Source organism: Rissa tridactyla, chromosome 15 (assembly GCF_028500815.1).
Source record: "Rissa tridactyla isolate bRisTri1 chromosome 15, bRisTri1.patW.cur.20221130, whole genome shotgun sequence".
Classification (NCBI taxonomy): domain Eukaryota; kingdom Metazoa; phylum Chordata; class Aves; order Charadriiformes; family Laridae; genus Rissa; species Rissa tridactyla.
In genome coordinates, this window is record NC_071480.1 from 11,859,395 (window position 1) to 11,882,990 (window position 23,596).

The window sequence follows — 23,596 nt, forward strand, 5'->3', positions numbered from 1 at the left end:
GCGGTCACGCGTGGGGGACCCCACGGTGGGCGGGGCCCCGAGGGGGAGGCTCCGCCTCCTCGACGGTTAATAAGGCCGCCCTCGGTTTGCCACCGTTAAGGGGGGGGGGGGGAGAAAGGGGTGTCACGCGTGGAGGGAACGGCTGCGGGACCGTCTCCCCCGCCCTCTGCTCGGTGCAGCGGCTGCAGGCCGGGGGACGCTGCCCGGGGGAGATCCACGGCCCCCGGGGGACGCGGGGGACTGGAGGGCACGGGTGTTGTCGCCGTCCCGGGGGACCGTGGTCTCCCGCGGGGGGGGGGTGTGTGTGTGATCTCCCGGGGGCTCCTGCCCGCTACAGCGGAGCCCTGCCCGGTCCCACCCCTCACTTCCAACGGGGGTCACGGAGGCAACGGTTCCCCTGCGGTGGGGTCGGAAGGGAAACACGGGTGGGCGCCCAGGGCCCCCGCTGCCCCACGGGGCACAAGCGGGGTGAGTGGGTCGGGGCCCCGGGGGCAGAACCCCCCCTCCGCCGCCGCTGGCCGAGGCGAAACGGCGCCTACGGGAGGGAGAGGCGGGCGATTTCCCCCCGGCGGCTTCCGTGGGTTCCCGGCCCCGCGCCTCCGCACACGCGGGTTTTCCGCGGCGTCTCCAGCCCGGCGTGGAGGGGCCGGGCGGGGGGAGCGCACCCCCCGCGCCCTCCCGGCCCCCGGCGAGGGACGTCCCGGGGAGATTTTCGTTATTATCGAATTAATCGTTGTTAATTAAGGCCGGTGGCGGGCGCGGCTCCTGAATTGGCGCGGACGCGGCGGCGCGGATCCCGCTCTCGGGAAGGTGCCGCGTGGAAGAGAGACGCGTGGGGAGCGGGTGCAACGCCCGGCCGGGGGGCGCCGGGCTTGGGCGGGGGGGGCGCGGATCGTCCTCCCGCGCCCGACGGTGCCGCCGCCCCCGCCTCCCTCCGCTGCTCGGGGCTCCCGGAGCAGCGCCCGCGGCGGCGCTGCGAGGCCCATCCCCGTGGCCGTGGGGCTGCTGCAGCCCGGGCAACCGGGTGTTTGCCCCGCACCTCCGCTGCCGTTGCCCCCGGTGCAGGTGGGAAGCACGGTCCCGGGGCCGAGCCCCGCCCCGCCCCGACTCTGCACGGAGGGGCCGCGGTGCTCCCGGCTGAGCAGCCGCTTCTGCCCCGTCGCCTGCGCGGCGCTACGCGGCTCCGCGGAGCCCCACAGCCACGCGTGAGGGCGGAGAGGGGGGAGGCGGTGGCTGCAGCCGCCTCCTGCGCGGGCACCAGCGGAGGGAAGCTCTCCGTCCCACGGCGCGACCCACGCGGGGCCGGGGTTGGGTCCCCGGTTGCGGTGCGGGGGGGCGGAGAGAAGGCAAGACGCAAACGAGAACGGCGCGGGGAAAGCAGCGGGGAGCGACCGCCGCTGCGTGGGGGTCCGGCCGGATCCCCCGGGCCGTGGGCGAGACGGGGCTGCAGCTGCGGCCGTTCGTAGGGGTCTTGTCCCGGAAGGAGAAGCGGGACGGAGCCGCCCCGGCGCCGCGGGACGAGACAGCGGCGGGCGGGACCGTTCCCGGCTCTCCTGGGCAGTTCCTCCAGCTGCCGGAGGGGGCACGGGGACCCCGTCGCCCGGGGCCCACGGCGCTGCGGAGCACCCCCCTGTAACCCCCCCCGCGCCCGGCCGGGCCACCGGGAGCAGGAGCTGAGCCCGGGCACGGGCCGCCCTCCGCGCTCCCGAGGTCAACGGCAGAAGCTGCTTGGGCGCCCCACGGGCTCTCGGCCGGGGGGGGGGCCGCTCGTCCCCGCACCCCTTCCGCCTCCGCCGGCCCCGGCCGATCCCAGCCGGGCCCCAAGGTCCCGGGGCTCAGCGCGGACTCGGGGACGGCTCCGGCTCCGGCCCGGCACAGGCGCGTGCCGCCGCGGCAACCCCCCTTTCCGCCCATTTGACCCCAAATCCGCCCTTCGGCCGCCGCATCTCCGCTCCCCCAGCGCGCACTCGTGCGATGAGTTTCTCTGGGCTCAGCGGGCCGCCGCGGGGCTGAGTGCCCGGCTCCCCCCTCGTTTCTCGCTGTGCGGGGGCTTCCACAGCTGCGAGCTTTGCAACGAAACCGGGGGGCTGCTGCGCCTCGCAGGGCCGCGCGTGGGGGCGGCGGGGAGACCACGCGTGTCCGAGCGCGGCTGAGCCGCGGCCGGCGGCGGGGCGGAAGGGAACTGGCTCCAACCCAACCGCCGACACCATCCATCCCCACGCCGCAGCCGGGCTCTTCCCCGCGGCTTCCCCTGCGCTCCGGCGACCGTGCTGCTCCACCCCACGGATACCCACGCCCGGGACGGTTGGGATCCAGCCCAGCTCCCGGTCCGGCCCGCTTCCCCGGGCGACCGAGGCTACCGGTGCCTGTCGGAGACCCGGCTACGCCACGGTCCCGCTCCCTCATGTCCTCTTCTCCTTGGCGTCCCGAGCATGGCCCCAGCGCTGAGACCGCGGGGGGAAGCGGGGGCAGAGCAAGTCGCCCCCCCGGCACAGCCCCACCGTCTGCGGGTCCCCGAACCGACCCTGCGGCCGGGCCGGACCTTATGTCCCGGGACTGGCGTCCTGCAGCGCGGCTGCGCCGTGGGTACCGCCGGGCAGGGCTGAGCGCGCCCCGGAGCCCGATTCCACGCGAGCTTCCTGTGTGCGTGGACAACTCCCCGCACCCTCGGGGCGGTCGGCCCCGCGTTCCCGACCCTCCCCGCCGCCCGGTTCGGCTCCGGGCTTCTCCCGTCCCGGTTCCATGCCCGAACCGGGCGGACAAACGATTCCCTCCACCGGCGGGTGAACGGAGCCGGGACGAGCCTCGGGGCAAATTCACGCTCCCCCGGGCCGGTGTCGGGCTGTCCCGGCGGCGCGGGCGCGGACACGGGGACCCCGCGACACCGCCGGCCCCCGCCGCCCCCCGACCCTGCTCCGGGCTGGGGGGCAGCCCGGTCCCCGGCGTGCTGCCTTTTCGTTTCCGAGCAGCTCGGGGCGAAGCGGGGAGGCAGTGACCGGCCACGGGCTGCGCCACCTGCACCCCACGCGGGAGGGCGCGGCCGTGGCAGGACCGGCCCTCCCGGGCCCGAGGGTGGTCCCGGAGACGGGGTCATACACGGGGCTGCTGTCACACGTGGGCTTGCTGCAGGCGGCACCGGACCGTCCGCGTTTTCCGCCTCACTCCCCCGGATCACCGCGCTGCCGTGCGGGGGGCGGGGGAACCGGTGCGGGGACGGGAGATCTCGGGGGGTGCCCGGGCAGCGGTGTCCCCGCGGGGCCGCTCCTTCCCACTCCCGCAAGCCCAGGAATTCCCGTGCGAGGAAGTTTTCGTGTCGACGTGTTTGACATCGAATTTACGCCCGAGCGGGGCTTCCCCGGCGGCTCTGGCGCCCACGGCCGGCGGGGCAGCAGGCGGCGTGCCCCAGTGGACACGGCTCAAGCCCGCCGGATCCGGGGAGGGTACGGGGAACGGCTGCTGTCCCTTCCCCTGGGACCGGCGGGGCCCCGGAGGGGAGCGGGCACACCGGGGAGGGGGCAGCGAGAACAGGAGGGTGCGGGCAGGGTGTGCCGGGGGGGCAGCTGGGACAGGCAGGACTGGGGGGGCTCCCCCAGAACAGAGAGAGCTCCCCTCGAGACGGCCGCCGGGCACCGCTCTGGGCGGGTGCGGTGTGGTCCGCGCTTCCCCCCTCCCCGCAGTGCTGCGGACCCGCCACCGCCCTCCGCCAGTCCCGGAGCCTTCCCCGTCTTCCTCCGTCCGAGGTCCCCTCCGTGCAGGCGCCCGGGGCTGCTCCTATTCCGCCGGGGCTCGGGATGGAGCCACCGCGACAGGACGCGGTCCCCTGCGGGACACGCTCCGCAGAGCCTCCGCGTTGGAGGATGTCCCTCCGGGCTGCTCCGGTTGGACCACGCCGAGCACCCCGGGTCGGGCCGGGGCAGCGGGGTCAGGGCCGCTTCTCTCTCCCCCGTTGGTCGTTATTCCCCGATACCGCCGGGCAGCAGGTGAAGGGACCATCCCGGGGACATAGAGCCCACCGCCGCGGCCGGCCTCTCCCGGGCGTTCCCGCCGCCGCGGGACCGAGCCGAGCATCCTCCCCGGGGCAGCCAGGCCCGGGGCGGCGGTGCTGAAGGACAGCAGCGGCCCCACCGACCGGGGCGGCCCGGCCCCGTCTGCCGCCCCCCGGCCCGGCCCGGCCCGGCCCGGTTCGGTTCGGCCCCCGGGGGCGGGCGCGGGGAGCGGCGGGGGCCGCGGCAGGCGCGGCCCGGGCTCGTCCCCAGGGTGCCCCACGGAAAGGCGACGCTTCCTGGCGCGGCCCCGCCGGCCCGATTAATTCCAGGTGCTTTCCATAGGTGGCACCGTCCTACTGGAAATGGCGGCTGCGGCCGCAGCGCAGCCGGCGGCGGTCCCGCCACTCCAGGGGGGCACCGCCAGCCCCTCCGCCCCGGGGAGCCCCCCCGCCCCGCGGACTTCAGCAGAGCGAAGCGCCCACAGGAGGCCCCGGGAGTTGTGCCAGGCCCCGGGGCGGTGCGAGGGATCTCCCCTCCGCGGTCCCTACGGGGGAGAGCAGCCGCCGTCCTCGCCGGAACTCACACCCGCGAACCGTCGGAGAGTCTCCCGCGTCGGCATTGCCCGGGGAGCTGCCCCACGCGTGTTCCGGCAGCCCTTAGCGTACGCTCCCCAACAGGCCCCGGCGGGGCGGCGTAGCCCACGGCAAAGCACCGACCGCCTCCCCGTTTCCAGGCGTGCCGACACGCACCGAGAGCCGCTCGTCGCCCCGGGGCCGCCCCCCGGCAGCCGCGCTGCTCCACGTCGCGGGTCGCACCGCAGCCCCCGGGCGAGGAAAGGGCCGCGGGCGGGGGCGAGACGGGCGGGGGCGGGGGGCGCCGCTCTATCGCCCCGCTCCAGGCCGCCAGCGCCTTGCACAAAAGACCTTTTGTTTCCGGGGTTTCTAAATTTGCTGATTATTTGTAGGAATATAAATACGAGCTGTTTGCGGAGGGGGCAGAAGGAGGAACCGACCCGAGCGCTGTGTCGGGCGAAAAAACCTGAACGTCTCGGGAGCGTCCCCCCCCCGGTCTGACCCGCGCGGCTCCGTCCCCCCGCGCTGCTGCGCACGTCGGTGCCGCAAGGACGGCAGAAGGTCGAATCTGCTCCCTCGCGGCTCCGGCGGCAGCGGTCACGGAACCACCACGAGCGGGCAGGGACCACCCGACGGCCCCGCCGGGGCGGGACGGACCTCGCTGCCCGACTCGGCGGCGCCGGTGGCAGCGGTCCCGCGGAGGGGGGGGGGGCGGGGGGGGATTCCCAGCTGGGATGTGACAGATGACACGGGGTGCGAGAGCAACGGCCCGGCCCTGCCCCTACCCCCGCCGTGCTCTGTCCCTGCCCGCCCGCGCGCGGCCCCGCCACCCGGCTTTTAACAAAAGCAATTAGAGGTGAAATGCGGCCCATTTGCATTCCACCTAATGACCGGCGGCGGCTTCCCACGAGGAGGGGGGCGGCATCAGCGGCGGGTCCGGCCCAGTCCCGCTGCCGGTCCCGCTCCCGTCCCCAGCCCCGCCCGCCCCGTCCCGCCGCCCGGCCCCGCCCACCCCGCGCAAGGTAGATGCTGTATTTAGGTTCATGCCCTTATATGGCGATGAGCGCGGCGCCCCGCGGACGGCGCGCACCATATAAGGAAGCGGTGCCGGGGCCCGGGGTGAGCTGGTGAGCGCTCATTGGCCCGGCGGTATCGCAGCAACCGGCGCTCGCGAGTGGAACGGCCCCGCGCGCCCCCCCCCCGCCGCGCGGCCGGGACCCCCCGGGGGAGCGGGGCCGGAGCCGGCACCCCCCTCCCACGGGTGATCCCCGGCGGGACACACCACCCCCCCCGCCCCGGTGGGAACCCCCGCCCCGCCCGGCCCCCGGTGCCGCCCCGCTGCCCCTTCCCGCCCCGTGGGTCCCGCACGCTGCGGGAGGAGGGGAGGCAGCGCCGTCTTCCGTGGGCATCGACGGCACTGCGGGCGCCCACGGCTTTCCCCAAGTGCGGCGGGACCGCCGGTCCCGGTACCCGGAACGCGGGTCACGGAGGAGACCGTGTCCATCCCACCCGCGGCGGACGGGTCCGCTGCCGGCGGGACCGTGGGCCAGGAGAGACCCCACGACGGGGCGGGGGGGCCGCCCTGCCCCGCTCCGGCGAGCGGCGGCAGGGGACCACGCGTGGGCAGGGGGAGCGGGGAGCCGCGGCGCTGCTCGGACACGGGTGACCCCGCTGCGGGGCATACAGACCGGCCCCCCGCCTCCTCCTCCCGCAAAGGTGCGGGGACGCGGGGGGGCTGCTCTGGGAGAGGGATTCCCGGGAGGCACCGGCGTCCTTTGCACCGTGCGCGGCGGGGCCGGCGGTTTCCACGCACGCCGGCGCCACGCAGGTTTCCTGCACCCCCGGCGCGGCAAAGCGTGTCCAGCCGACACGGGGCGGACCGGCCGCGACAGCCCGCCCCGACCCCCCGCCGCCGCTCTCCCGTGGGGGCAGGACCCCCCCAGCCCGGCTCCCACACTCCCGTTTTTGGGACGTCCCCTCGCCCCACGGACACCCGCGAAAACTACCGCCGGGGAGCGAACCTCCGGCCGTGCGAGGGAGAAGGGCGCCCGCCACGCACCCACGCGTGCCCGCTCCGGCCCCGTGGGCAGCCGCCGCGGAGCGGCCGCCGTGGCGGGCGGGGGGCGGCGGCACCGTGTGGGGTCGCGGGGCCGAGTTTTCGTTGCGGCTTCGCCGCGGAGCCGGTGCCGTGGCCGAGCCGCGTCCCCCCGCCCGCGCTCCCGCCCCGGTTCCATTTTATGTGATTTATTTTATTTTATTGTTTTATTATTTTATTTTAAATGTATTTTTATTCTCTTTTACTGTTTTTATTATTTTTATTTTATTTTTTTAAATTTTATTTTAAGCAAGGCGCTGCGGGAGCGGCTGCGGGAGCGGCTGCGGGGCACCTCCAGCAAGGCGGGTTGCGGGGGGGGCGACCGGCCGGCCCCTCCGCCCCCGGGCCAGCGGCCGGCCCTGCCCTCCGCCTCGGCGGGCACCGGGCGGGGGCTGCCGGCACGTGCCGTCCCGCCGCCGCGGGGGGCCGGGCGCGATCTATGCGGGCCGCCCCGCGTCCCCCCTCCCCGCCGCAGGTGAGGCCCCACCGGGTTCCGCCGCCCCTCTCCAGTCCCGCCGCCCCGCGGAGCCTCCGGCCGCCCCCCGCGCCGCCTGCCCCGGGGCTCCCCGGGGGGGCCGCGGCCGGCGGCGAGGGCTGCGCTGCTTCCTTGCCGTGCCCCCCCCCACCCATGGCAGGATTCATCGGGCTCCGCCGAGCAGCCATTTTCTGCAGCTGCGGCTCCACCGAAGCTCTGCCGGGCGGCGGGATCGGGCGGCGGCACAGCCCGGGGGGGTCCCCCGCCCCGCTGCCCGCCGCCGGCACGGCCGCCCTGAGCCCGGCCGGGCGGTGCCGGGGGCCGGGCGGGCTTCGCTGCAGGGCTCGCCGTGACAATCCCACCCTTTCCCCGCCATTTTGTTACCGTGCTGGCGTTTTCCCAAAGCACAGATAGAGCGGGAGCCTTGGGAACGGGCCCCCGTTGCGCCGGGGCGGGCGGCCCCCCCCCCCGGCCCGCAGCCCCGCTCCCCTCCGTCCCCGCGGCGCCGCACCGGGCAGCGGGGCAGGTCCCGGGACGCCCGGCCGCCGCCGGCTCTTTCCCACCGGGCTCGCCCCGCTCCCCTTGGCGCCCCCCGAGCACGCAGCAGCCCCGGTCGTGGCTGTCCGGGTCCACGCAGGACTCGGTCACGCGGGGCTGGCACCGGTCTCCGGACCGCTGTCCCCAGGCGAGGGAGCCCGGAGCGCGGCCCCCCTTCCCGATGGGCCGGGGACGCGGCGCTGGTCGCCTCCCTCCGCCCGCCCCGCGGGCAGCGCAAGTGCCCCGACGGCCGGAGAGACCGTCCCGTTCCGTCCCGTCCAGTCGGGAAGGGTCCGCCCCGGGGCTGGGCCGCCCGGTACGGCGCCCTTCAGCCCTGCCCGGTGCCTGCAGCGATCCTGGCTCCCCGCGGGACCAGCCCAAACACCCTCGCGGGAAGCCCGTAGGGGCGGCGCCGGGCGGTGCGTGGCCCACGCGAGGCCGGGCGGCCCGACGGGGCCGACCGCACGGCCAGCCCGGCGGGGAGGGCGGTGCGGGGCCGGGATGAGCCGCGGGGCCGTGCCGGGGGGCGCGGGGCCGGGCGGGCAGGACGGCGGCTGCCCCGACGGGCCGGCCCGGTGACTCCACCCGCGCGGGGGTAGGTGAACGCCGGCGACGGACACCAACAAGGGGACACAGCGGGGTGGGTGCGTGTCCCCCGCCCCACGGCTGCATTCCCGGGACGGGGCGGGGGGGCTCGGCTGTGGCACGACCCGAGCACGGCAGCGGCGGAAGATGCCCCGTGCGAGAGGGAGCGGAGGGCGGCGGGGCCGGTCCGAGCCTCCGTAGCCAAGCGGCGGCGGAGGGCGGAGAAGGGAGCGGGGAAGGAGGGGGCTCCTGCAGTGCTGCAATGCAGCGCCGCGCCGAGAGCCGAGACCGCCGGCCCGGCAGCGCTCCGCCGCCCCGCCGCTGCTGCAATGCAGGTGTGGGCACCGCGCCACGCCGGGGGGCACCGGCACCAACCGGGACGGGCATCCCGTGCCCCACCCGGCCGACTCCCGCCCCAGCCGCGCCGGGTTTCGGCTCTCCCCCGCTTTCTCGCCCCCGTTTCGTTTTCCTCCCGCTCCTGCCCGGGACCGCGAGATGTTTCCTCCCGAGACGGGACGCAGCCGGTGTCCCCGGGACCTCCCGCCCGCCCTGTGTTTGCCGAGGGGGGGCTCATCCTGCTCCCGGGCGCTGAACGCCCGCGGGCCACGCCAGCAGGTCACCCTGTCCCTGCCAACTCCCCGGCTTCTCGCTGCGGCCCCCCCCCGCGACGCCGGGACCGCTGCGAAGCCCCCGCTGCTGCACCGACTCGGGGAGGGGCCCCGGTCTCTGCCCTGCTCCGCTCCAGCTTCTCCTGAGGGGAACTCCCCCCTCCCCACCTTATCTCCGGGCCCCCCACCCTCGCCGTCGTCTGATCCGGTGCCTCCCCCCGTCCCCGCTCTCCTTTCCCCGCCGTCCCGCTGCAACTTCCCCCCGGGCGGGGGGTCCCACCTCCGCTGCGCTTCCCCGCGGACACTTGGACACGCACCGCGGGGACACGCGGTACCGCGGCCGGTGTGGGAGCCCGCGGGAAGGGGGGGCCCCACGCCGCAGCCGCTGGTCCCGCACCCCGCTCCGCTCGGGCCGGCACCCCGAGGTGTCGGTGTGCGGGGGTGTGGGGGCACCGCCGCCGGCGAAACACTCGAGAGCCCTGGAGAGAAGGAATTAATCTCATAAAAGTCAAAGCTGATGAAGATACAAACCCAGCAGGGCAAGGCGGATCACGGGGGTCCATAAAATAGCGGGGTGCGGGGCCGGGGGTGTTTTAAGACTGGGGGGGGCAGTGTAATCACCCGCTGCCCGTCCCTGTCCCACAGCCTGGGGATTACACCCCTCGCATTTTTGCATCCTGCCGTAGCAGCCGGGGCAGAGCGGCAACAGATCCCAGGGCGATGCCAACCAGCCCCGATTTTTGCCCTCCCACCTGGATTTTTTTTTATTTTTTTTTTTTTTTTTCCCCTGACGCGGTGAAAATGGCACCGCGCTCCAGCTCCAGCTCCAGCTCCTGCCGGCGCGGACTTCAGCCGCTGGATCCGCTGGTGTCTTCATTCACTGGCTGAAAGCTCAGCCGAGTCCCTGGATTTCTTCCCCCTGCAGAGGTTTCCGGGCTCATCAAAATGTCTCTTCCCTTCCCGGTGAGACGCCGAGCAGCCCCTCTGGCTCCGTGGGGTCCCCGCGCCCCCGCGGCTCCCCCCGGCCCCTTCCCCGACTCCTCGCCGATATTTCAGTGTCTCTTTTCAGCTCCCGGAGCCTCCGGTACGCGCGAAAGCGGGCTCACCAGTGCCACACACCGAGGCAGTACCGCCAGCCTGCTCTGCCGTGAATTTTCCCTGTAAACACGGGGAATCCTCCTCGTTGGCCGTGCTGTGCCCGCCCCTGGCCCCGGCCCCGGCCCCGGCCCTCCGTGTGACACAGCTCCGCGGAGGGCACGGCTGGAGCCGGTGCCCGGTGGCACGGCGGGGCCGGGAGAGCGGCTGTAGGCGCCGGCTTTTTGCCCGGAGGTTTGTATTTGAGCCCTCCCAGGCTCCCCGGAGAGGGACGGATGCGGGAACAGAGCCACCCCCGACCGCAAACCCCGCAGCGGTGCCGGCAGGGGAGCGGCGCCCGGTCGGGACCCCCCGGCCCTCGAGCAGGGCCAGCCCTTGGCTCCTCCTGCAGTCCCTCTCCAGGAGAACGGCAGGGGGGAGCGCTTTGGGAGCCCACCCCTCGCCGGCGGGGGATCGTCCCGCGGCCCCCGAAGGGTGGCTGGGCCCCGCAGCCCCACACCGAACGGCTGCCGGGCCGGTTCTCTGCAGCAGCCCTCCGGTTACCGGATCCTTGTGCCATTCAGCATCTCACAGCACACAGTCCCAGTCCCTCCAGTATAGAATCCCCGTCCCTGGGAAACCCAGCTCGCCCGGAGCCGTGCTGACCCCTCGCTGCCCGCCCTCGCCAGCCCGCGGCCGCGGGGGGGCTTCTATTCACGGCCCCTCTGTGCCATCGCCCCCCCGGCGTTCCGCTCTCCAAGCGCGTGGGATGCTGCACCGTGCGGCAAATCCTCAGTTGCGGGGAACGGAGGTGCACAAGACAAAGGTAAAATTGGCTTTCCAGGGAAAGAAAAAAAAGACTTAAGCCCCCTAGTCCGAAAGCAGAAAAGACAATGCCACGGCCAAGACTTATTTGTCACATAGTCAGGCGAGAGATGGAAGGAATTCCTGTGATAATGCTCGTCTCTACTCAGCCGTTGCTGCTGAACCACAAATTGCTGCTTGCAGCACAAACTATGGAAATGTGATACATTAGATTAGATGTCCTCTCGTTGGGTCTCTGCGCTGCCTTTGCTAGGAGTTATTTCTGAGTCCTGAGAGCTAAAGCATCTTCAAGAAGCAGAGGATCAAACACGGGAAAAGTGGGTCTGCTTCAGGTTGCGGAGGTACAAGAATGAAAAGTGTCAGGAAAGCAGATACCGTGGAGCGAGTGAAGAATTTTTCAAAGCGGAGCGGGACACCCAGGGAGGGCTCTTCCCACCGCGGGTTAAAAATGGCTCAGGGTCAGGTTGAGCCCTTAAACTCAAGATAAGAGACCATTCCAGCAGCCAGCCGGGGAGAGCGGAGGCACCTCTGGTGTCTGACCACCACATCGTCTTCTCCGCACAACCCACAATGAATCTCCCTGTTTTATCTGTTGCTGGTGACTTCATGTGCCAGAAGGACGCAGGCGGAGGAAGGACAGTGTCACGGCTGGACCCAGCGCACGCAGAGGGCAGTGGCTGTAAAAAACATTCCTGATGTTAAAATGACAGCCTGGCTTGCGCCGCACTGCAAATGGATGGGTACATTCAGGGGCAACGTTTCATGCTTCATTTTTCAGGCCATGTGGAATTACTAACATATGTGAAAATTAACGTTTACTAGCATATGTAAAAATTAACATTTATTCTCTGCTTTGAGATGCTTCGGTGGCTCCCTGATACCGAGCAAACCTTCCCCCTCCAAAGCTTATGTTTGGTATTTTAAATAACCTGACGCTCTTTTTTTTTTTTTTTTTAATAATCAAAATATAAATTATTTCTTTTCTCAGGCCCCCGCGACCCCGAGCTCTGAACAGCTGCTGGGGCAGTGGTTGGTGCGGGGCATTTCCCCCCCGCGGCAGCGGCGGTGGGAGCGGGCGCGCTGCCCCCGGGAAGCGGGAGATGGAGACACCGGCGCGGAGACCCAGATAATCAGCGCCAAGAGAGGGGGGGAAACCCCCCCAACCCCCCCATCTTCTGAAACCACGACGTCCAGGCTCACACAAAGGGCATTTTGAGGCTTTCCCCGCTGCTGTGCCCGGCGCCGGGGGCAGCCGGGGGAGCGCTGCCCCCCGCCGCCCCCGTTCTCCCGGTGCAGTTTTGCCGCCCCCTTTCCCAGCATGCCTTTTGGGGGGGGGTTAACCCTTGCCGCATGGCAGAGCCCACGCCCGCAGCCCAGCGTGGCCATTTTAGCCCGCCGGCTCGCCTCCCCGCCCCGCTGCGGGCAGCCCCGCTCGCCGCCCCGCCGGCTGCTCGCCCCCCGGCCCCGGCCCCGGTTTCTTGCTCTCTAAAAGCGGCTAGGGACGGATCCTGCCTCGGGGCTGGCGTGGCGATGCGCACCCGGTGTGACACGGCACCGCCGAGCATCACCCTGGCCGGGCTGGACCAGCCTGGTCCCCGCTGGCCAGCCCCGAGCTGGCGCTCGCCACCCCGTGCTCGCCCGGCCACCGCCGGCACCGGGCGGGCGGGAGATGTTGAGTCCGAATTTCCAGCCCGGCTTCTGCTGCTCACAGCTCTCACAGCAGCTCCTGGGTTGCAATTTCCCATTTTTAGCTCCGGCCGAGAGGTAACTCTTGGAGTCGTCCTGGTGGTCCCGTTCTTGGGCTCCACGAACGGCAGCAATGGGGGGCCCACGCTGGGCATCAGCGAGAGGCACGGGGCAAACCCCAGTGTCCCGGGGCCCGGCTCTGGGCAAAACCCTGGGCAGGGGCAGGATGCTCCCTCTGGAAGATCTGGGCTGCGGCTCATTTCACGGCTGTTGCCAAACGCAACCGTTCCTCATGCGGGACATCCCAGGCTCATCCCCCTGCAGATGAAGATGGAGCTTCCAGTGGCTTCCAGGAGAGCGGGAGATGTGGGTTTGCATTGGCACAACAAGAATTTCTGCTCAGTCTTTATAGCCAACATTAAATACACGTTTGTTAAAGCTTCCATCAGCTCAGACCCTCTGTTCAGACTGCCTCTTAACGCAGTTTATAATAATATCTAAGCCTGTTTAATTTATTTTCTGTATCTGTAGGACTTCTCTGCCCCGGCTGCTCCAGCACAACAGCAGTATCTCCTAAAGGTTTAGGTTACTCCCTTTCTTACCTCCAACTAAGCACTTCTGACTGAAGCGTAGCAATACCACAGAAGCTGTGGCATCCACACTCTGGCCACGGCAATGACCAGACCCCCTGGAAAATGGGAGTGCGGTCGTACACCCTTCCCAGTACCTCCCTGGGACAGGGAACCGGTAATGCTGGCGGAGCTCTACCTCGGCAAGCTGGCTGGGTCAGGACCTGCCATCCCAAATGGTGCCAGTGCAAAAACACCTTGCAAAAGGGTCCTGGTGTTTGCCAGCAATCCTGGAGGGTTTGGCAGTTGGTGATTAAGTTTCCTTCTCTCCCCCCCCTTAAACCCCACGGGGCTGCTCTCAGCAGGGTAGGCCAGGGATGGCACATGGCCCCGCGTGCCCAAGTCACCACTCCTGGGATTCAGGGTGCTTCCTGCCAGGCTGCGCTGCGTCGCACAGCGTGTTTTATATGCTTGCTTGTTCGATAAAAATAAATCTTCATGTTTGCAGTTTGCTTTAAACTACATCAAGGTGTCAGCTGAACTGACGGCTCCCTCTGAGAAACGACTTCAGGAGGTGCCAGCAAATCGCTGCCGGGTGAGCCTGGGATCTCGCCCTGCCACGGGGGGCACTGGCAGGTCCCAGACCGAGGCGGGGAGACCCCGGCTACCCTCAGCCCCCACCGGTGCCTGTCCCAAAACGTCATTGTTACAGAGACCCTCCTTTCTCTCCCATTTGCACCCCAAGGCCTGTCGTGCAATAACACCCCTTCGGTGCCCATGAGACCTCCCGCTCCAGCGCAGACCCAGGGACGGTCCCACGAGCAGTCACACCACCAGGACCCTCTCTCCTTCCATCGCCCCCCCAGCAGGCTGCACAGCACCCGGCTGCAGCCACCACGTCCCCCCCTCCCACGTCATCCAACCCCATCTCCCCCCCCGTCACTCCCCGCAGCGATCGGGGGGGCCCAGGAGCTGAGCCTCCATCTCCTCCATCCCACATCCCGCTCACAGGACGGTTCCTCCCGGCCGCTCTGACGCTGCCTGAGGCCGGCCGCGCTGCAGGGCCCCAGATGGGTCAGGCATCGCTGGTGGCAGCCGCCTTGTGAACGCGGGAGCTGCTTCGTTCTGCCTTTAACTGGATTCTGCGCGGCTCAGGGTGCAGGCAGGAGCTTTCCCATGTGCACGGGACCCTCCGGGGCCGCTCGCTGAGGCTCTGGGAGTGCCTGGAGATGCTCCGGGCTGTGCCCGGCACTGTGGAGCCTTTTTCCTCTTCTGGTGCAAACGTAAACAGAGCAGCGTCCTTGTGGTCGTCTCCTCCCAACACAGATCTTACATGAATCTGGGCTGAATCCAAATGATCTTATCTGCGGAGGAGACGGAGGATTTCCTACCGCCAGGCATTTTCAACCATTCAAATCAGAGGCAGCCCTGCGGGATGGGGAAGGCGAGGGGCTCGGGGACGGGGCAGAACCGGGGGAAGCCCCGTGGCATTCCCCTCGCCCAGCCGCCCCAGTTCAGCCGGGCGCTGGCCTCCCCCTCCCGCAGTTGCTCTCCCAAACAGAGGAACACCAGCCCCACGGAAAATCCAGCAAAAAACCTCCATGGCAGGCCCCTGCTGCTGGACCAGTCCCTTTGGACACAGTTTTAGTTAAGATGGTTCCTAGCAGCCAAGACGTGCATGGCCAAACCATGCAGCCCCCTCCGTGCTTAAGGGGACGGGCCCGGAAAAACACAGCCTGAAGAACCGGCTTTTTTATTTTTCTTTCCCCCACAATGTGCCCATGAATGCTTTACCTTGTCGCTGGCTTCTCCAGCAGGGGAGAGGTGCTGAGGCCACCACATTCAGGGAAGTCACACAGTCAGCTCCTGACATCGCATAGCGAAATGAGAGAACAACAGGAAAAATAAAGGAAAAGCCCCATAGAATGCGTGCAATGACTGGCTGGGGGAGCTGCCCCCACCCACGTATGAGCAAAAGCACCGAGTGCCCTGGCTGCCTGGGAAATCCTCCGCTTCCCACCGCACGTGGCCACTTCCACCTTCTGCCCTTCTCCAGGGAAGAGCCCCTCTCTCATTCCTAGTACAGATCTGAAAGTCTCCCAGTCCCCGCGAGGCTGTTTCTTATTCTGATTAAAAGACGTCAGCTCCCTGTCGTGTGTTTATTTAACATCCTTCTCCTGAACAGCATCCTCGCCCCAGAGATGCCCCCTCTTCCACCAAGCCCCAGGGCCCAGCCTGCCAGCTGCCCCATGGCCGTCCCCTGGGGACGGTGTTTCTGTCACCTCCCGTGGAGCGGGGACGGCACCGACGCCTGCTGACACTGCTCGGGGCCACGGGGATCGCTGGCGGCGCGGCTCAGCGAGGGAGGGCTGGTGGCCGCAGTCATTCCCCAGTGCTGGCCCCGACACCGGTACCGCCACGGCCGGGGAGGGGAGAACCCCAAGGCAGCTTCACAGCACAAGTTTGCAGCCCCTCCTCTCCGCACGGCCGGGTACGGAGGGATGCGCCAGACCCTTTCGGAAGAGCTAAAATACGAACACAAATTCTCCTTTTAAATCAGCAAACGTTTGTCTGGAATAAATCCAAACCAAGCAGAGGTTAACGCATTCCTGGGAAATACATTAAATGCAGCGCACACCAGCCTTCCTAATGGAGCGTGGTGACGCTCCATCTCGTTCCGGATCACTTTGATAACCATTGGAAGTCATAGTGGACTTCACATTAATTTGCTCAGTAACAGGCATTTAGGCTCGATGCACTTAATACGGAAAGGGAGCGGAATGAATAAGTAGTTCATACGCTCACCCCGAAACCTTCCCAGCCAATTGGCACAAAGCAAGGGGAGGGTGTATCTTTTAAACCAGTAACTACTTATCGCACCTTTCACTGCACAGGAAGCTGCTGGAGTCGTGATAAACACGATCAAACTATTTTGATAGCCAAGAAATATCTGGCTATGTGGTTTCCGGGAAATGGTGCCTCAAACAAACCACAGCGACTGCCACCAGCAGAGACAGCGTTTTAGGTGCTTCCACGGCTCCCGGGGCGGTGGCGGGTGCGGGGAAGGGAAGCTCAGAAAGCACACGCTCGGAGGAACATTGCTTCCTCAAAAACAGACAACACAATCCATTTTTTTAAGATGTTCGTGAACTAAGCTCACTGCAAACCCGCAGTTACGGGTTGCCAAGCGCCTCTCACACCTGCGGGCCAGAGAAGGAAGCTGCTGACCCGGCTCTCGACAGCGGCGATGCTCGGGCTCTGGCCAGCAGCCTGCAAAGTCCACGTTTAAAAGGCGCATCCCACCGCTTGTGAGAAACCCCGTTGGTTTCACCCACCGTCGTCTGGCCAGAGAAAAAGTTGTGCTCCCGCACAGACCCTGCCCCAGCACCACCTGCCCGGCCCCGCTCCCGCACCGGCTCCCGCCGCGGGCTGTCGAGCCCCACTTCCCCTTTCATAAATCACATTTTGCATTCTGAGCATGCGTCTCCTCTTCCATGTCATTTTTGTTTTCAGATAACCATTAGCTTAATTAATCAAGGGAAACGCTTAATTTCTGATTGTCTGCTCTGCCAGCGAAGGCTGGGACGGCAGGGAAAGGCTCCCCCCCAAACCAGCCCCGAGCATCCCCCGGCAGGGGCTGAGGTTCCCTCCAGCACCCCGGGCCACCGCTGCCTCTGCCTGGCACTCGCACAGCCCCGGTGACACCTAGAGTTGATTAAAACCCTCTTAGGATTCGATACAGCGAACAGGCAAAAACGCCAATTTTAATCACAGTTCACCTATATCCACGCGCTCTCCGGGCGCATACAATCAGATTTTGGGGTCCCCGCGCGGACAGGTGGGAATCACTAAACATACTGCGCGAGTTTCCAGTGACTGTGGAGCATCGACTGAAGGAAGAGAGGAACCAAGCTGGCAGCGTGGACCTCGGCCGCACCGAGCGAGTTCGACCAAACAGCTGGGACGGAGCCGGCTTCCTGGTGTGGGGTCCCAGAAGCCATCCCCGCTGCCGCGAGCGCGTCGAGTGGCAGACCTGAGCTACACCAGACCAAACCCAACGCCTGCGACAACAGCATCCACAGCCGAGATCGTTCCCGCTTGGATACAAGCCTCCAGGTCTGTCCCAGCTGAGAAAATGGCATCCGCGCACCAAACAGTTGCTTTTCCTCCGATTTAACCCAACCTGCCTCGGAAAAGCGCTCTGGCTCCGGCACAAGCCCATCTGCAGGCGACTCCTGGGCTGGCACGGCTCGTGCCGGGGCTCCCGCTGCCAACAAGCCCCAGCAGGTGACACCTGGCCGGGTGCTGCCCCACCTTTCCGCGGGTGCCACATCACCCTCAGGGTTTAAAAAGCAACAGTTGCCAAGACGATTTTTTGCACTTACTTAAATAAAATGAAGCCTGGGAAGGCTAGGTGGCCCAGGAGTGGGCAGCCCAAGATGGAGCAGTTTATTTTGGCTTTGGGACCAGCACAGCCCCGTGCGGTGCCAGGGAGGCGGGGGCTGAGCCCGCAGGGTGCTGCCCACCCCTCAGGCTCTCGCCCACACCGGGGGGCAACTCGCCCAGCTCTTCAGGTGGCTCCAGGGTCCACTTCACCCAAACCAATTCCCTCTGCTTCTCACCAGCTTGAGGCTCTTGTCCGTACACATTAATGTACCATCGACGACAGGATGGCACGTTACGACAACCACCAAGACCTTTTCTGGAAGAGAAATCAACTTCAAGAAAAGCCCAAGACGAGAAAGGCTAGCAACGGAGCCAGTTTGGCAAGCCGGAGGTTCAGGGGGCAGTTACTGTTTGAGCACTCGACTCTGCCTGGGACGGTTACCGGGGCGTGGGGGGAGCGGGGGTCGAGGGCTGTATCTCAGCCAGGCGCAGACGGGCTCTGTGGGCACACTGCTAGGTTGCCACCTTCACGTGAGCCATTTTGTAAAGAATTAGCCCTGCGCTCTATTTTCAGCGGACTCCGGCAATTATTAATCTAGTTCAGAGATGGTTGCAGGCTTATTTGTGGAATTTGGACCATCTTCCCTCCTAGAGAAGTTCAACTCCTCGCCTCATTGCGACCCTCCCCGGCGCGGGGGATGACGTTGAGGCTGAGGACCAGCAGTCACCCCGCCCCGGCAGCCACTTTCCCAGCCCGTGCTGCGTTCCAGGCTGCCATCGCAGCCTGTTTTGCTTTGGAGAAGCCCGTCCCTGCCTCGGCCCAGCGGGGAGAGGGAAACACCGACCCACCGGCTCCCGCGGCCTCGCTGCCTGCCCGGCCGGCAGCGGGGAGAAGCAGGGTGTCCCTACGGCACGCTCTCGCCTGCGCTTCTGGGGAAAAGCCAGAACCACATTCCACGCGGCGCATCTCGGAGCCGATTTTAACCTGCAAGCACCTGCTGCGGGGCACCCCAGGCACAGCCTGCCCGCATGGGGACACCTCCGTGCCGACCGTATGCAGTAACAAACGCACTCCAAATGCTGGTAGTTTTTGTAAAGGTTTATAGTCCTTTGCAGTGATTGCATGATACATTTCTTCCCCCGTGACACAGCCCTCGGACCAGGAAGCGCCGCTGGCAGCTCGCGCTCCACCTCCCAGCAGCCGGGCTTTGCAATCCGATCTACACTAGCTGCAGAACATCAAATGCACTTTCAACATCTCCATTTAATATTTACATTCAAGCAATTAATAATTGGAAGCTTATAGTTTAGACATTTCTAATAGCAGCAATTTCTATAATAGCTCGTTTAGCTTTAGATAACGATTTTTTTTTTTTTTTTTTTGCACATAGAAACACCACATGTGTACAGTATCAAAAAATATATACCGGGAATGGTCCTGTGGGTCATAAGGAGGGCAAGGGGACGAGACTAACAAATGCTGAATGGTTAAAAAGGAGAACAGAAAATATTCGTTTGATATAGTTTATAAGGTGATCTAGGGACTCCATAAATCTAGGCTTTATATTTCATTATATAAATACCTACAAATAAATATATTAGCGTGGCCGGAGAGCGACCAGCTTTCAGCTCAAACAATACATTTCAATAACACCACGTACAAACGGGAGCAAGAATCACTCGACAAGTTAGCACTGTTAAAATATAATACTATAACTCTGAGTAACTGGCGGGCCCCCTCCTCGCCCGTCCCGGCGCCCGCAGGTCCCGGGGCAGCCCCCGACCGTGGGATGGGAGCAGCGGTGAGGACACCCCGCGTGGCAGGGATGGCCACCGTGCCCGGCCCCGTCCCGGCATCCCCTCAGCGGAGGCTCGGCCGCCGCGGCGCGGGCAGGGGGCACGCGGGCTCCGGGGAAGGGGCACCAGTACCTTAGAGGGAGGCCGTGGGGGCCGGCGGCCCCGGGATGGGCAGGCAGCTCCCACGGGGAGCAGCCGCCGTCCCACCTCACACCGTCACGTACTCCTTGAAGGTCACGGTCAGGCAGTTTGCGGTCACGTCTGTGATAATTATATTCCCAAAGAAGGGCTTGAATTCCTGCAGGGACTCGGCCTCCTCCTCCTCCTCCTCCTCCGCGGCCTCCCGAGGCTGCGGAGGCTCCGTGGCCGGGTTCTCAGCCGGTGCCGGCGGCACCTCTGGCTTCACCTGCGCCAGGGCCAGCTCGCCCTCCGCCCGCGGCTTCACGCAGCGCAAGTCTATGGGCTCGTCCAGGTCCGAATCCAGCAGAATGACCTCCGGCTGGGCGGGCGGCTCCGGCCGCTCGGGGGCCGGGGGGCTGAGGCAAGTGGGGGCACTGATGCTGCGGGACGTCAGGCGCTTCTTGCCCGGCTCCCGCTCCGCCTGCGGCTCCGACAGGCAGCGCTTCCGCGAGCCGGGGCTGGAGAGGTTCAGTCCCATGGAGGCAGGGCTGTGCTCGCAGATGGGACTCAGGGACCAGGGCACAAGGTCCGGCTTGGTGGTGAGCTGCAGGGGCTGCTCCGGAGGGAGGGGCAGCTCCTTGGCCAGGGGAGTCTTTCGGGGGCTTTCCTCGAGCTCCGCGGGGGGCTGCCGGCCCTCGCCCTCTGCTTTGCTCAGGGGGTTGCTGCCCACCACCCTCTCCTCCCCCGGCTTCCTCCAAGCCTCCAGCTTCTCCTCCCCACCCTTCTTAGGAGTCCTCTCCTCCGCAGCCCGCTTCCGGGGCGGCTCCCCGGACTTGATCTTCACCGCTTGCATCCCGTTCTCCATGTACTTGCTCATGACGATCACAATGCGCCCGTTCTTGTTTTTGTTCTTGACGATCTTCATCTTGCCCCCGAGGCCGTTGCTGGTCACCCTGTCCCTGGGGGGAGGCCCAGTACCGCTGGACAAGTTCTTCTCGGCCCCGTTCTTGCTCTCTGCAGCAAGGTTCTTGACTGGGCCCAGCAGGTTTTTGGCCGGGCCGTGAGCCCACTTGTCCGGGTGGGCAACCAGGGGGCTCTTGTTATTGTCCAAGCAGGCCTGGCTCTGTGGCTCCTTGCTGCTGGGCTGGTAGTGGGGCTCGTACATCTTGGGGTCTGGCTGGTAGTGGTGGTGCTTCTTGCTGTTCAGCTGGTAGTAATACTTCCCTTTGCTGTGGGACTGGTGCTTCATGCCGCTCTCCTTGCCGTTGGGCTGGTACTGGTGATGCTTTTTGCTGTTGAGTTCATACTGGTGCTGCTGGCTCTTGCCGGAGGAGCCAAGATCCAGCTTTGGCCTATTGTCCACGGCAGGATCCTGCAGCCCCGTAAGGATGTTCGAGCGGCGGGCGAAGGAGGGAAGCTGCAACACAAAGCCGGGGGCCGCAGTGAGCCGGGGCCGGCGAAGGAGGTGCCGGTGCTCCGGCAGGTGCCGAAGGCTGGGGTGAAACCCCCGCCCCTCCGGCGGCTCTCGTTACGGGACGCTGCATCGCAGGGTGCCGCGTCCTCAAGCAAGCAGCCCCAGCCCACTCCAACTTACAGGCTGCGCATTGCTCCGGATTAATGAAGCAATGAAAAGAAGAAAAGCACCCTTCAATCAGCTGTCTGGGAACAGGGGCCAAGCAGGACCGCTGCTGCCGAGCTTGCGAGCAGCCTGCTAATGCCACCGGGCTGTGGGCGCAGAAGGTCTGCCCCACAGCCCAGGGCGGGGGGAAGGGGGGCTGGGGCCGCCCGATGAGCTCAGCGCTGGGGCCCGGGGGTCCCCGGGGCGTTGCAAGGCGCCCGGGCTGCACGCACGGCTCCTCAGCATGATGAAACCCGCTGAAAGCGGCTCCCGGGGGACAGGGCCGCGCTGCAAACAGGCTGCCGGGGTGGTGTGAGGCCGGGCTCCTCCGCGCATTTACCTGCACGACCAGCGGCTTCGGCTTGGGCCCCCGCTTGCGGTATCCCATCAGCTGCTCCTGCCGCTCCCTGCGGGAACACGGAGTCACGGCGAGGCCCCAGTGGCGGCACGCGGACCCCCGGCGCACCCCTCCCCGCGCCCCATGCGTGGCCGCTCCTACGCTGCCAGTGACCCTATGCAGGGGCAGCGAGCCGGTGCGAGGGGAGCCGGGCCCCCGCAGGTGCGGGGCGGCAGGCCAGGGGTCCCGCAGGAGGTGGGGGTCCGGGGGCACGGCCGGCTCGCCGAGGCTGCAGGCGCCTGTTGAAGCGACTTCCCCACTCCCGCCTCCCCCTGCTGCAGCGAGGGGCTGAAGTTTACAGTTTGCGCCAAAATACTACAGGAAATAAATGCACGGAAAGAAAAAAAAAAAAAAAAAAAAAAAAAAGAAGCAAAAAAAAAAAAAAAAAAAAAAGGCAAAAGCCCGTCCAGGCGCAGCAGCAGCAGCAGCGGCAGCGCCGCCTCCTCCGCTCGCAGCCATCGAATCCCCGGGCCGGCAGCGGCGCCGGGCGCGGCGTGGGGGGAGCGCGGCGCGGGGGGGACCTTGAACCGGAGGCGTCGCCCGGCGGCCCCGCACCGCCCCCCCCCCCACCCCCACCCCCGCCCCAACCGCCCGCCCGGACCCGGGCCCGTCCCGCACCGCCCGCCCCCGCCGCGGCCCCCGGCGCCGTGACGCATCTGCAATTGCCGGAGCGGGTGCCGGTGCCCGCCGCCCCTCCCGGCCCCCCCCCCCCCCCCCGCCGCCGCTCACCTGTTCTGGAAGGCGATGAGCAGCCGGGGGTCCAGGATGTTCTCCTCCGGCTCCCACGTGTTATATCTTGCGAGAGGGGAGGAGAGCGGCCGTCAGCCGCGGGGCCCCGCCGGGAGGGGGCCGGGGTCCCGGGCAGGGTGCCCCGCAGCAGCGGGCCCGCCTGGGAACGGGGGTGCGGGGCTCGGGTCCCGGGAGAGGGGGATGGGCGGCGGGGGGAATGGGGAGGGGGGGGGGGGAGGTGTGGGGGGGCGTGTGGGGCGCGCACGGGGACGGAACTGTTTATTTAGCGCAGTTATTATTCCGGAGGAATTCTAGGCATGTCATGATGAAATTTTCCAAATCCCGGACCCAGGAAAGCGGCCGCGGCGCGGAGGAGGGACCCGGCCGCCGAGTCCGGAACAGCGGCGCGGACCCCCCCCCCCCCTCCAGGCCCCCCCCCGCCGGCACTGTCATGCAAACCCCAAATACTCCGCAGCCCGCAGCGGCCGCTCCCGCTCCGCGGCCGGTGCCTCCGCCTCCGCGGGCGGCTCTCGGGGGCTGCGGGGCGGCGCGGGTTATTTTTGCGGTTATTTCCCCCTCCTTTCCCCCACGTCGCGCCCCCCCCCCCCCCCCGCTCGGTTCTGCAATATGGAGCCCGGCTCCCGAGGAGGGAAAGGGGGAAGGAGCCATTTTCTGGTGCACATCAGCCGCCGCCTGCCCGCCTCGCTCGCCTCCCCCCGCCGCCGCCGCCGCCGGGCCCCGCCGCCGCTTCTCGCCGCCCGCCCGCCCCCGGCCGGGGCCCTTGCCGGGGCCGCCGAGCGCGGCGGAGCCCCGCCGCCGGGGCCGCCCCATCCCCATCCCCGCTCGGTACTCACTTGGGCGACCATCCCCTCCATTTCACCAGGTACTCGACTCTGCCCTGCGGAGCGCGGGAGGCAAAGACACGGCGTCAGCTGGACCCGCCGCCCGCCCGGCCGCCCCCCGCCGCCCCCCGCCGCCCTCACCTTTCGGATCCGCTTCTTCTCGATGCTCTCCACCGCGAAGACGTGCTCCCCCACCGCCGGCAGCTCCATGCCGCAGCCGGGAGGGGCCGGGCCGGGCCGGGCGTCCGCGGCCGCCGCTGCAGCCGGGCTGGGCTCGGGCTCCGGCAGCTCCCGCCGCCGACCCGACAGACACTGAGCCCCGGCCGCCGCGGCACCGCCACCCGTGCAAATCCCGGAGCGAGACGTCAGGGAGGCGGCGCCTCCCGGGCCCGGCTGCCCGTCAACGGCGGGGCCGGGGGATTGGCGCAGCCCTGCCGGGGAGCGAGGCGGGGAGGGGGCGGGCGGGGGCCGGGCAGGGGCGGGGGGGTGGCGGGGGGGGCGCGGGCAGCCCGGCCCCCGCCCCACGCGTGACTCAGCACGGCCCCCCCCGGCGGAGCCCGCGGGGCAGGTGCCGCCACCCGCACCTCCCGTGGGGGGGGGCCCGCCCGGAGCATGCGCGGGGGGGTCGCGGAGCGGGGGGAGAGCACCTCCCGGGAGGGCTCCACGCCGCGGGATGCGCCCACCCGCCGCACGGC

General features: G+C 67.8%; 1 protein-coding gene across 1 annotated transcript; it reads right to left on the reverse strand.

Annotated features, from left to right (window-relative positions):
- Nucleotides 1–18,282: 18,282 nt before the first annotated feature.
- On the reverse strand, nt 18,283–23,273 carry CBX4 (chromobox 4). Its single transcript, XM_054221792.1, has 5 exons — nt 23,043–23,273; nt 22,914–22,957; nt 22,060–22,125; nt 21,274–21,340; nt 18,283–20,732 (listed from the first exon to the last, which is right to left on the reverse strand). Exons 1-5 carry the CDS (start codon nt 23,109–23,111, stop codon nt 19,404–19,406), a joined length of 1,575 nt encoding a protein of 524 aa, XP_054077767.1. The 5' UTR covers nt 23,112–23,273; the 3' UTR covers nt 18,283–19,403.
- Nucleotides 23,274–23,596: the final 323 nt, after the last annotated feature.

What these genes read in the sequence shown, in the direction of transcription:
- CBX4 (XM_054221792.1), bottom strand. Translation starts at nt 23,111, where the DNA reads ATGGAGCTGCCGGCGGTGGGGGAGCACGTCTTCGCGGTGGAGAGCATC. An exon ending in TGGAGGGGATGGTCGCCCAA is followed by an intron (nt 22,126 to 22,913) that starts GTGAGTACCGAG and finishes CCCTCTCGCAAG; the next exon opens with ATATAACACGTGGGAGCCGG. An exon ending in CTCATCGCCTTCCAGAACAG is followed by an intron (nt 21,341 to 22,059) that starts GTGAGCGGCGGC and finishes GTGTTCCCGCAG; the next exon opens with GGAGCGGCAGGAGCAGCTGA.